Source organism: Rhinatrema bivittatum, chromosome 9 (genome assembly GCF_901001135.1).
Source record: "Rhinatrema bivittatum chromosome 9, aRhiBiv1.1, whole genome shotgun sequence".
Classification (NCBI taxonomy): Eukaryota; Metazoa; Chordata; class Amphibia; order Gymnophiona; family Rhinatrematidae; genus Rhinatrema; species Rhinatrema bivittatum.
Window position 1 is genome coordinate 9,946,676 of NC_042623.1, and position 13,620 is coordinate 9,960,295.

The 13,620-nt window shown below is 50.3% G+C and overlaps 1 protein-coding gene across 2 annotated transcripts in view; it reads right to left on the reverse strand.

Annotated features, from left to right (window-relative positions):
- Positions 1 to 8,178: 8,178 nt before the first annotated feature.
- Positions 8,179 to 13,620, reverse strand: part of PRPF18 (pre-mRNA processing factor 18) — a 90,616-nt gene continuing 85,174 nt past the window's right edge. The window contains exon 11 of one of the 2 annotated variants that reach the window (XM_029615575.1): positions 8,179 to 8,957. In XM_029615575.1, the coding sequence (XP_029471435.1) occupies positions 8,877 to 8,957 (81 nt within the window). In that variant the 3' untranslated portion in view covers positions 8,179 to 8,876. The remainder of the gene's footprint in view (positions 8,958 to 13,620) is intronic. The other variant, XM_029615576.1, reaches the window with a different exon arrangement.

The window sequence follows — 13,620 nt, forward strand, 5'->3', positions numbered from 1 at the left end:
GGCCATGGATTGCAGTACAAAGCATGGTGCTAGGACCTAATTGAAAAGTAGGAATTGGTTTTCCTGTACAGAGGTTTTCTTTTTTTTTTTCTTGCTAAATGCAAACCCACCAGAAGTAGTCATCTCATGTACTGTATAGGTCACAGCAGCTGAGACTGCGTAATTCACTTAGCCCACCTGGGTTGGGTTGCCCACTGGTCAGGTAGCTCTCCGTGATTGCCACCACAGTCTGTTGGTGCACTGTTTTAGGCTGCCTAATATGATAACTCAGTAAGTACCCTACAGCTAAAGGAGCACACTGGGGTGCAGAGTTCAAGGCAGCTGGGCCCAGGTCAGCCTGCCTGAGCAGCAGTGTGGTCAGTCCATGGTGGGGGGGATCGAGGGCTGCCTGGCATCACTGGTGCTGCTGACCCACAGTGCACAGCTTGGACTCTATCTGCCTTTTGGCTACTTGTGAGCTGGATCGGCCACTGTTTGAGACGAGATCCTGGGCTTGATGGACCCTTGGTCTGACCCAGTGTGGCCTGTTCTTATGTTACATTTACCTGCACCTTTTACCCCCATAAAATGTAGGTGGAGAGAAACGGCAAGGGGCATCGTTTTGAAGGGGAAATGTATGTCCAGAAAAGAGCAGGTGCAACGCTGAAAGTTGCCTAGAGGAGAAAAAACTTCTGCATGAGGGAGAAGAGCGCGCCCCCATTCCCGTTAAGAACTATCACGCGGTCCACAGCCTTCGCCACGGCCTGCAGCAGTTAGGGAATGAATCAGAAAAGGCGGGGCTGGAACTGTGTGGCCAAAATCTGTAACCCACCCCATCTCCCCGCTCCTTCCAGAAGAGTCATAGCCCATTCCTGATGCACATTCACCCATGGCTCCCTGATAGCAACAACGGCGAGGTCCACCTCCACCAGCGGGGCTAGCGGATTGGAAATTTTACTGCCTAGACTGAGTATTTGTGCAAATAGTCCTTCAACTACTTCTTTTCTCCATAGCACCAGGCTGCATCTTATCAAACCTCCGCCCCTGCTTTATCCTCAGCCTCACATTTCTGGTTTTCCATGGGAGTTTACATTTTTCCTTAGGGGGGGGTGAGCACTTCCATTCACCCCTGCTCTCCCGTTGGTTGAAACAACCATCAATGGAGAAACTGAAGTTCCCTGTACGTACCCGGATCAGTCCAGACCACTGGGTTGTGTCTCCCTTCCAGCAGATGGAGTCAGAGAAAAAACTGAAAAGGGGGCCCATCCTTACGCCAGGTTTTCAGTCATGCACTGAAGAAAGCAACCCGCAGCTTACGCTTCCAGTGCTTGTCTTACCAGGAGTCAAAAACAGATTGTAAATACTAAAGAGGAAGTGCCGGGAGCTGGTGCGATGTTCTCTCACTCCCAGCCTGGTTTCGGGGGGGATTAGGACACTGGCCCACACCGTTCTGTTTTGCTGTTCTCTTTCAGTGCTACTTATCCAGATAGGCAAGTAGAAAGTTATCCGGCCACACAACTTAAAAACCTAGCCAGCTATAGTCAAACACAATGGGTCAGGTTTTTCAATTATCCGGCTACATGTAACCGCATAACTTTAAGCAGGAATAGTCAGCAGGCTATTTATCCCCCTGAATATATGGGACAAGTTAACCCAGGTGTCCTGGCCTGATCCTGGTACGTACAGGGAAACAGGCCTGGATAAAGAGTAGCATCTTCCAGGTACTCCTGCTCGATGGCTGGCAGCTGGAATATATCCCTTTTAGAGTGGGCAGGAATAGCTGGGCCCGCTAGTCGTCTTCTGTCACTAGGTGAGCCTTAACATGATATCGTTGGCATTTGAGGTGCTTGGAAACTAAGATGGCTCCATTTCATTCTTGTATAAATTGTAATTCTTTGCTTAGTCAAGACCTCAGAAAATAGGGGTAGATTTTATAAATTTACACACGCGCAAACAAAAGTACGCTGGATTTTATAAGATACGCGCGTAGCTTATAAAATCCGGGGTCTGCATGCGCAAGGGGGATGCACATTTGTGCAACCGGCACACGCCGAGCCCAGCGCGCGCTGCCTGTTCCCTCGAGGCCGCTCCGAAATCGGAGCGGCCTCGAGGGAACTTTCCTTCCACTTCCCCTCACCTTCCCCTCCCTAACCGACCCCACCCCACCTTTGTTGGCAGATTTACGCCTGCCAAAAGCAGGCGTAAATCTGCATGCACCAGCGGGCTGCTGGCGCGCCATCACGCAACCCAGGGGCTGGTCCGGAGGCTTTTATTTGATCACAATGGCTTCCAGGGGTATTGTCTGCAGCCCAGAAAGCTCAATTGCAATTATTTCTCATTAAATTACAGTGGCACAGTCTATGCCTCAATTAAATATACGAGTACCGTGCAAGAGGATGAAACATTTAAAGAAAAATATTTGGGCAACGTGCCCAAGTGAAAAGGAAATGAAGAATGCATTGGGTAGGCAACTTGCCCTAAGCATGAACAGCAGTTGATTGGGTCATGCCCCATCTCTTGGCGACGGTATGGAAGGGACGCACACTTTCCCACGTTACCTTATTAGTGAAAGATAGAAAGGTAATGCAGTATTTACGTGGAAAATGGGGGCAGATAAGGACGCCCTTGGCCCACCCTGTCTATCCCTTTCTGCCTGCTTACTGAACTGTCGCAGCTCTTACGGTTCGGTCTTCTCTCTCCCTTCACATGTCCGTCCCATGCATGCATGACATCTGCCCCAGTCTGGGCTCCTACATCTCCCCTGCAAGCCTGCTGCAGGTGTCCTTTCTTTCATTGAACTTACAGGGCGCACGAGAAGGAGGGATTAGGTGCAAATCCTCACTCTGCCATTGCCTCTACGAGCAAGTTAACCCTTAATTATCTTTTTTTTAAGCCCCCATTTTCACCCAACAATTTACCCCGTTGACACAGGATCCCTTGCAGGACAAGGACTGGAAAGCCATCTCCAAGAAAGACCCTTAGTTCCACTCCTCCACCAGCAGGGGTCACTGCAACAGCAATAACTGCCTGGAGCTTGTGACCCCTGCGGTGCTCGGAGCTCTTTTGGCTCCATCAAACAGGCAACTGTCGTAAACTTTATTTTCCTGCACCACACAGCACAGTACAGTCAAGCCCAGGGTCAATCCAGAAAATATATTCAAAGGATCAAAGTTTATATTTAGGAGAACTAATGTTAAAAAAAACACACATGCACATCAATAACCCTGTAACTTTAGCACCGTAAAATAAAAATAATTTGTAAGGTTGAGTAGACTTCTTCAGTCTGTCATTGGTGCTATGTCCACATCCTCACTGTTTTAATGGCAGTTGCAGTCTCTGGGAGGGAGGGCGTCCCAGTCTCTGCTCAACAGTGATATCTACTGGTCAGGCTGGGGGTCTGCATCACCACAGTCTGGAAGAAGCCTCAGGCTCATGGGCGAAGGGAGTTCCACCCCTCAGGGACTTCTGAATGAAAGTCCACGGCCCCGTAGCTCAAGAGAGGTCGGCTCTAATGGAGGTGGAAGCCCACGGAAGCAGAAAGAAACTATTAGACTGAAAACGGACCTCCACAGACTATAAAAGTCAACATCAACCCATTATTCAGCAACTGTAACTGTGAGAGGCCTTCATCTGTGATAAAAACCAGAGCGACACTCCAGGGACCCAGGCTGGCTCTCCCACCAGCTGCAAACTCTTACAGAACGAGGCCGTGAGAAAGTATTTTCTGCTTCTTCTGTTTCCGTGCAGTGCTTTTCCATGCATGCTGATGGAACGGAGCGGTTTTGACATGCGATACAGAGGACAAGATGGACTTTAGCTGTGATGGCAGGGTGGAAGGGGAGACACTCCCAGAATCAAGTCTTTACACGCAATCACTGGCCGTCCCGGTGTATTTACACTAGAATACTGCTCCCACATCTACCAGTCATAGCAAGATGCCTGTCAGAGTTTTACCTCAAGCCCTCACGTTTGCTCGCATTGCTGTTTAAAGAGCAACTTCAGCTGGAGGTCCGCACACATCCACCTTTAGGTGAGACACAACTATGTACAGAGGTGCCTATCAGGCCCTGTATCCTGTTTCCAACACTGGCCAAGCCAGGTCACAAGTACCCGACAGGATCCCAAGGCATAGAGAGATTCCAAGCTGCTCATCCCATGACTAAGCAGTGAATTGCTGCAGCTCCACCTTAATAATGGTTAATGGACTTTTCCTCCAGGAACTTGTCTAAACCTTTTTTTTTTTTTTTTAACACGGCTACACAGGAAAATTGGTTCTTTCCTGCTAATTTTCGCTCCTGTAGTACCATGGAGCAGTCCAGACTGGGTTATGCCTCCCTTCCAGCAGATGGAGACAGAGAAAAACTTGAATGGCACCCCCCTCCCCCCATCTCAAAACAAGAATGATAACGGATCAAGCAAGGACAAAACAAAACTTTGAACTACAACTGGTATAAAGAACATATGCCAAAACCATAAAGAGAAGAAACCTGTAGCCTTCTGCAATAACATTGAATATCAAAGCGGACACTCATGAAAATCTCCTTAAAACCCCCACAAAGTGCGGGCATCTGGACTGATCCGTGGTACTTCAGAAACGAAAACTAGCAGGTAAGAACCAATTTTCCTTTCCCTGTACGTACCCGGGATGTAGCAAAGCTTCCCTATACAGGGTGGGATGTTGAGAGTCCCGCTCCAATGACCCCACTCCCAAAATTGCTAACATCCAGAGCCTATACGTCCAAGCGGTAGTGGCGAGCCATATGTAACATCTCCCAGGTTGCCGCCCTACAAATTTCTTGTGGCGATACCAGCTGGCACGCCGCCCAAGAAGCCACCCGGAAGCGAATAGAGTGGGCTTTCAAGCCCTCGGGAACCAGCTGGTCCCTACAAATGTAAGCCAACAAAATAGCTTCTTTTAACCATTGCGCAACTGTTGCCTTAGACGCTTTATGGCCCTTCTTCTTACCGCTCCACAAGACAAACAAATTATTTGAAATCCGGAATGGATTGGTGACCTCCAAATAGCACAAAAGAACTCTTCTAACATCCAGGCGCCTCAGCTCCCTCACATGTGGAACATCTAGAGAGATATGTGAAAAAGCCGGGAGCTCCACTGATTGACTTAAATGAAAGGCTGAGACCACCTTTGGCAAAAAGGAAGGAACAATTCTAAGAGAAACTCCCGAATCCGTAATGCGCAAGAAAGGCTCCCTGCAAGAGAGGGCCTGTATCTCGGAGATCCTTCAAGCTGAGCAGATTGCTACCAAAAATACAGTTTTCAAAGTGAGGTCCTTTAATGTGGCACGTTTAATAGGCTCGAAAGGCAGATCACACAAGACTCTAAGCACCAAGTTAAGGCTCCATGAGGGAGACACAGGATGGATTTAGATGTTTCAACCCCCCTTGAGGAAATGCACCACATCCGGATGTGAAGCTAGCGGCCCACCCTGAACCTTGCCTACGAGAGAGGCCCGCCCTGAACCTTGCCTACGAGAGAGAATTTTATAACATGCGCGCGCAGCCGCGCGCATGTTATAAAATTGCAAGGGGGTGCACCTTGCGCGCGCCGAGCCCTCAGGGAGACAAGCTGGCTTTCCCCATCCCCTCCTCCTACCTTCCCCTCCCTGTCCCGCTCCCCAGCCCGAAAAAAAAAACAAACCCTCGTACCTTTATCTCTCAAGTTATGCCTGCCGGCCAACTGCTAGCACGGGGTCACCAACCCCAGCTCCTCAAACCTGCTAACCAGGAGGGATGGTCCTAGCAGGACCTGCCTACCCCCTGGGAGGTTATACTTTGTCCTGCTTTTGTTTTTTTGTTTGTTTGCTTGTTTTAAAGAAGAGACTGCTTAAACCCCAAGATCAGGGCAAGACTGCAGAGCTTGCACCACCTCCATCTGCTGGAGACAGATAAATACTGGAGAGATGCAGGAGGCACACCAGGTTAAGAGGGGGTGCCCTTCAAGCTTTTCTCTGACTCCATCTGCTGGAAGGGAGGCATAACCCACAGTCTGGACTGATCCAGGTACATACAGGGAATAAGAGCTTTCCCCATATCCCCTGGCAATGAATTCCAGAGCTTATGTGTTCAGCGGGTGGGGCTCCGGCGCTGCGGCGCTGGAGGAGGACAGCGGGCGGGGCTGCGGCGCTGGAGGGCAGCGGGCGGGGCTGCGGCACTGGAGGAGGGTAGCGGGCGGGGCTGCGGCACTGGAGGAGGACAGCGGGCGGGGCTGCGGCACTGGAGGAGGACAGCGGGCGGGGCTGCGGCACTGGAGGAGGACAGCGGGCGGGGCTGCGGCGCTGGAGGAGGACAGCGGGCGGGGCTGCGGCGCTGGAGGATCGCTAGTTACAGCGGAGGAAGTTCCTGGCCCCATCTGCATTTCTCGTGGAGGCCTTTTGGTCAGGAGAGGAAACAGCACGCATTGGTTTAGCCAGAAAAAGCAGGTGCCAATCTTTTGGAAAATGAGTACAGAAGCCGAGGGTAGGAACTTTGTTCGCTCCTCCGCTTTTCTAATTACACCCTTCAAGTCAATCCATGAACATCCTCGGGTGGGCAGGGGGTGCTTGCATTTACAAAAGGTGTCATGGATGCACGGCCTAGATAACATTCCCAACGTCCATCGGCCATGAGAAGGAGTCTAGAGACTTCCGAACAGCATCCACACTCTTGCCTCCTTAAATCCATGGCGCAGCAATATTCATGCATCTCTTACGGGTTCTCTCCTCCCACAAGACCCAAATCAGGGAACTCCTTATAAATCATTCTTCATGGCTGCCGCACTTCTCTCAAAGAGCAGAAACCTTTAAATAAAAGACAGTAGTACCCACCAAATCCGGCAGTCTTCAAAGTACTGAGCTCCTGCTAGTCAGCACCTTCCAGGGGGCGTAGACCTGCTTCAGAATCACCAAGTTTCCAATTCTGCCCTTCTCCTGCTTCCCTCTCTCAGCTCAACTCAGGATCCAGTTCTCTAAAGGATTTCTCCACATTCTGCCTCTAAATTTCATCTGCTTTTCCTATTCCTCAGCCTGAAGGATAATTCAGGATCAGAGATCCACAGTGGCTCTCTAGGAAGTCCTGTGGATGATTTAAAAAGTTCTGCAATTTTTCAAGCAATCCAAACAGTTGTAAAAGAAGGAATACGGGAGTCAGTTTTGAGATCCCAAGAACTGACAACTGATCCAGGTTCACAAAATTAAGAGGAAGGGGGAAGGGTTTGGTTTAGTACCGTGACCACATAGATCCTCTCTCAGACCTGTAAAAGTCAATCCTAGAGTCCATCAACAAGGAAGACTGAAAAACCCAAAGAACCAAGAACAGGTTAATCATCCCAGCAGCGCTGATAGTATTTGCTCCTTTTGCTTTGCATCAAGGTCTTTCGGAGACAAATTGCTGCAGGATACTGCAGCTGGACTTCCGGTGCATTCTTTCACCGAATGCCAATAGAAATGAGATTCAGATTTAAGGTTTTCATGTGCTTACAAAGGCATTTTCAGAGACTCTTCAGCAGTTCTGGACCTTAGCCAGTCGCAAGCTTTGCTGGTGTTGCCATTTCCGGAAGCGATCAGGCTGACATCTTCATGATGGCTGTCATTTAGTTATTACGGCAAAGCCACAAGACGGTTAAGTCGTGGTAGATAGGGAGATAGCAACCTTGATGTTTAAGGCATTACAAGGGGTGGGAGCCAAATAGTTACAGGAAAGCATTCGAAGCTATGCTCCTGCCCACAACCTCCGCACCATGAATAAAGCTTTCTGCCAGGTTCCATCGAGGCAAGAGATACACAAAATGGTACTGAGGAGAAAGGAGGGCTGCAGTCATAGGTCCAGAACGCTCGAATGCAGCACCCCGGGAAGTGAGATTGGAAAGACATTATTTAGCTTTTAGAGAAAAAAAAAGCAAAGGTCTGGTTATTTTTTATTCTAGTTTGGTGGCAACTGATGGGTTCCTGACCATTATCGTAGTCCTGATACTTTGTATTGTTTTATTTATTGCATTTTTTTTTTTATATTATCCTATGTTTTTATCTTTGCATTTCAATGACTTACACTGCGGACCAGATCTGCTTTCTAAATTAGCAGTTTAAAAAAAACTGAGATAAATACTGATAAGGTAATACGTTTGGAAAGCAGATACCAGAATAAGGAACTGAATGTTGAAATGGAGAGGGCAGCGAGGTTATCAAAGAGGTAAAAGTGGCAGACTTATTCTTTAGGAAATGTTTTATTTTTTTAAATTTGAACATTATAAAATGTCTGACAAAGTTTTACAATAAATCGTGGTAGTATTGCAATAGGGTGGGATATGAATAAACAGGCCCAGACCAGGGGCCTGGCAGCACATGACCCCTTGTAGTACAATTACAGACACAGAGTTAGAAGTTCTTTATATTTACATCACTCAAACCTATTTACCCTTCGCAGCACAAGAATTCACAAAAGATGCATTAAAAGGAAAAAGGCGCATACTTGGAAAACCTGGGAGCTGAGAACGGCAATAAAGAGTTCCAAACTGCATGAGAATGGAAAACTCAGATAAAGTCAAAATTATAAATATAAAATTATAAACTATTTATATAGTTCTAGACTGACATCAGATATTCCAGACTGCAAGTTCAAAAGCTCTACCCAATTTTGCTATAATCCTTATGTTAAAAAAATATTGCCAGCTTCTAAATCTTTCTTCCCCATCTGTCCAAGAGGAACGAGGACGTTCTTTCCATGAATGACTGAGAGCGGGCATTCCTCCAGGCAGCAGTCAACGCCAGGTTTCTTTAAGCCAGCGGGACAGAGAGCTGGGGTTTGGCAGGGGCACCGCACTCCCGGCCCCACTTCCAGTGCTAGTGACGGTGCGGCCTGGGTCGTCTCAGTTTCGGCCGCCTCCCGTTTCCCCACTGCAGACCTCACAATGCGTTGTACTCCACACACTTTGATGGATCTGTTGGAAAATGCTTCTGACATATCGTCATTAACCTCTTCAACCCCTGGGAGAGAAAAAGAAAAAAAGAAATATTGTAGAGAGTTCATAATCTGAGCAATGCTGGGCAGAAGCACAAATATGGATTCACCAAATTGTCTTTACACTAAAACTGCAGTGCCCTACACAAAGTCCAGCTGTGGGGACAAAATGGCACAAAAGCAGGGGAGCACAATAAGTGACTTCATACAAATGTGCTGCTGACTCCATGATCCAGATGGCTACTGATCACTTGATTTTAATTTTTAGACAGGAGCGATAAAAGCAGCGCCATGGGGATTATCATTCCTTTCCTTCTCTCGGAGTGGAAGATCACTCTCTCTCATTAGTGAAAAGCTGCAGCTGACACACATTTCCTCTGGAGCAGAGACCAGAAACAACAAAGTGCCAAGCATCATGGGAAATGTAGTTCAGAAGCTCATTTCTTACTATGGTACTAATGGCTCTGAACAACATGCTCCAAAAATACACATTTTCTGTTGGAGGCATGCTCACTGCATTTATTCAAAATGAATGGGTAAAAGAACACCAGCCAGCACCTAAGGACATAAGTTGCCATGCTGAGTCAGACTGAGGGTCCACCAAGCCCAGCATCCTGTTTCCAATAGTGGCCAATCCAGGTTGCAAGTTCCTGGCAATTACCCAAACATTAACATAGTCACATAGTAATGACGGCAGAAAAAGACCAAAATGGTCCATCTTGTCTGCCCAGCAAACTTCCCAAGGTAGTGACTGCCGCTCCGTGCAGGTTACCCCCACATTTCTGTTAAAGCCAATAATAGCAGTGGCTACTCCCTAAGGGGTAGATTTTTAAAGACACGCGCACGCGTTCATGTATGCGTGGGACCCAGCACGCACTCATGGACGCATGTATTTTATAACATGCGCGTATTATAAAATACGAATGGCGCATACCCATGCACGGTGGATTTTGTGATCCGCATGCGGCATGCGCAAGGGGGGTAGAGAATTGCAGTTTCTGTGCGGTGATGCATCAAGGCCTTCCTCAGTTCCCTCCCAGTCCGCTCCAATTAAGGAGCGGACTGGGAGGGATCTTCTCTACCGCCTACCCTAACCTCCCTTCCCCTCTAAACTCTTTCTCCTACCTGTCAATGTTTTTATTTTGTTGCTTACTGCAGTACCAACTAGTGCGTGCCAAATGGCCGCTGTACCGGCCGCCTCTAGCCCCCACCCCGCCCTTCCCCCCGGACCACCCCTTTAACTGGGCCCAGCACTTCGGCGCGCAACAGGGGTTACGCGCGTGGCTGGGCCCCTTTGAAGATGCGCGCAAGGCCCAGCCATGTGCGTAACCTCCGTTTTTTTGCAAGCCAAGGGATTTAAAATTTTGCTGTATGACAACTTGATTAATAGCAGTTTATGGACTTCTCCAGGAACTTATCCAATCCTTTTTTGAACCCAGCTACACTAACTGCACTAACCACATCCTCTGGCAATAAATTCCAGAGTTTAATTGTGCACTGACGGCTCGATCCAGTAAGGCCGCGGTAAAAACAGTGAGGTAGTGTCAGGCGCACCCTTCCTCCCCGCACGCACAGTTCTCTTCACTAACTCCCCAATACTCTCCTCTAATCGCATGCAAATGCATGCCGCGGCTGTGAAGCGTTAGGGAAGGGTTATGCCCGCGCAACCCATTTTACTGTATAGGCGCTGTAACAGCGCCTATACAGTAACCTGGGTGCGCTGGTACCTGTCATTTCAAATGACATTTGAAATGACAGGCACCAGGAAGTGTAAAAAAGTTTAAAAAGTGTAAAAAACAAAAAACCTGTGTGTTATATAAAAAAATAAAACAATTTTAAATACCTGTCGGAGGGCCGTGGGTCCAGGCGGCCGGTGGGCGGCGGGCAGCCATCAGCGGCATCCGGTAGTCCCTTCTCCCTTCCTCCCTCCCTCCCCTGCCTGGATGAGCGCCAAAATCGCACGGGCGGGTCGGCAGCGGGGGGGGGGGGGGCGGCAGCAGGATCCGGGAGCGGCGGGTAGGCAGCAGCGGGGTCCGGGGGGGCAGGGGCAGCGGCAGCGGGGGGGGCAGCAGCAGGGGGGCGGCAGCAGGATCCGGGAGCGGCGGGTAGGCAGCAGCGGGGTCCGGGGGTGGCAGCGAGATCCGGGGAGCCAGCAGCGGCAGCATGTTCGATCGCGCAGGCAGGTAGGTGGCAAAGTAAAGATGGCCGCCAGCACGGGAAAATCGTGCAATTGGCCGCTGAAGACGTGACGTCACACCCCGTGACGCCAAACGTCGTGACGTCACGTCTTCAGCGGCCAATTGCACGATTTTCCCGTGCAGGCGGCCATCTTTACTTTGCCACCTACCTGCCTGCGCGATCGAACATGCTGCCGCTGCTGGCTCCCCGGATCTCGCTGCCACCCCCGGACCCCGCTGCTGCCTACCCGCCGCTCCCGGATCCTGCTGCCGCCCCCCCGCTGCCGCCCCCCCCCCCCGCTGCCGCTGCCCCGGACCCCGCTGCTGCCTACCCGCCGCTCCCGGATCCTGCTGCCGCCCCCCCCCCCCCCCCCCCGCTGCCGACCCGCCCGTGCGATTTTGGCGCTCATCCAGGCAGGGGAGGAAGGGAGAAGGGACTACCGGATGCCGCTGATGGCTGCCCGCCGCCCACCGGCCGCCCACCGGCCGCCTGGACCCACGGCCCTCCGACAGGTATTTAAAATTGTTTTATTTTTTTATATAACACACAGGTTTTTTGTTTTTTACACTTTTTACACTTACCATAGCAGGCCCGAGCCTTGCTACTTTTTCGTTTGTTTTTTTTTGCCCTGGTCCCGTCCGGTCTCCTGCAGCCCCGTCCGGACCGGACGGGGCTGCAGGAGACCTGACGGGACCAGGGCGGGTAAGCAATGTTTTTACCCTACACTACACTACACTAACTCCTACTAGGGGGAGGCGGTAAACTAGCAGGTTAAGGCCGCGGCAGAACAGCGGGTTACGGAGGAGATAATATCAGCGCCCGTTACAGTATCGCAGGGGAATAGCTAATTCCTTCATTATACAGCTTTTTCGTTCATTTACATGCCGGGTGCGGAAAGGGTTATGCGTCTGTTTTCAGAAGCGATACGGACGCGTGAAACTGGACACTGTATCGCCGAACTGCCTTGCGCGCCCGAATTGTGCGCTACGAGCACGTTACAGACGGGCAATCCTCGAGCGGACGATACTGGATCGAGCTGTGAGTGAGAGAGATACTGCCTGGGCCCTATTAGAATGAGCCTTAACCTGCAGTGGTAAAGGCTTTCCTGCCTCTATGCAGGCTGCCTTGATGGTTGCCCGCAAGGCCGCTTCTCCTTGTTTCTTCCCGCTGTGAAGAAGGAACAGGCGATCCATTTTGCGCACAGGTTCCAATCTTTCCAAGTATTGCCGACTATTTAGATGGCGAAGAAGGCGCAAGTCTTCCGAGTCCCTATGTTCATCCGGAGATGGTAGGGAGATGGCCTGGTTCAAATGAAACTCGGAAACCACTTTTGGTAGGAAGGAGGGGACGGTGCACAGCTGCATGGTTCCAGGGGTGAACCTAAGGAATGGTTCCTGACAGGATAATGCCTGTAGTTCAGAGATGCAACGAGCTGAACATAATGCCACCAGGAATACCGTCTTCAATGTTAAGAGGCGTAGTGACAGATCGCGCGTTGGTCTGAAGGAAGACCCTGCTAGGAAGTCCATAGGGGCCGGTGCCCCTATGGAACCAGATTGAGGTTCCATAGGGGCACCAGCCACTTTAAGGGTGGCCACAATTGCTTAACCCCTTTTAGGAAGTGGGTCAAATCCAGATGAGCTGAAAGACGGATTCCGTTCACTTCGGCTCTGAAGCAGGAGAGGGCTGCCACTTGGATCTTGAGAGAGTTGAGCGACAACCCCTTCTTCATATCGTCCTGTAAGAACTCCAGAATCATGGGAATCTTGGCCGTTCATGGGGATACCCCGCGGTCTTCGCACCAGGCTTCGAATATTCTCCAGATCCGAATGTATGCCAGAAATGTTGAGAACTTCTGCGTGCTGAGCAGGGTGTCAATCACGGCCTTCGAGTAACCAAGCTTCTTCAGGCGAGTCCTCTCAAGGGCCAGACCGTAAGAGAGAATTCTTTGTGAAGAATCGGGCCCTGCTAGAGAAGGTCCCTGTGTGGAGGTAGGCACAGAGAGCTCCCCGCAAGGAGTCTTTGCATATCTGCGTACCATGGGCATCTTGGCCAATCCGGGGCCACTAGTAGAACTAGTCAGCTGTGGTGTTCTATCTGGCGGATGACCTTGCCCAGTAGTGGCCATGGGGAAAGGTGTAAGGTAAGTCTTCCTCTGGCCAGGTCTAGACGAGAGTGTTGATCCCTTAGGAGTGTGGCTCTCATCTGCAGCTGAAGAACCTGGGGACTTGGGCACTGAGAGAAGTGGCCAGTAGGTCCATGGCTGGGAGGCCCCAGCAATTTACTATCATTTGGAAGGCTGTGGTCGACAGCGTCCATTCCCCCGGGTCCAGGCTCTCTCTGCTGAGGAAGTCTGCTGAGACGACGTCTTTTCCTGTGATGTGGGAGGCCAAGATCCCTTGTAGGTTTATCTCCGCCCATGCCATGAGAGGATCTATCTCCAGAGACACCTGCTGGCTCCTAGTTCCTCTCTGGCAATTGATGTAGGCAACGGTTGTAGCGTTGTCCGAC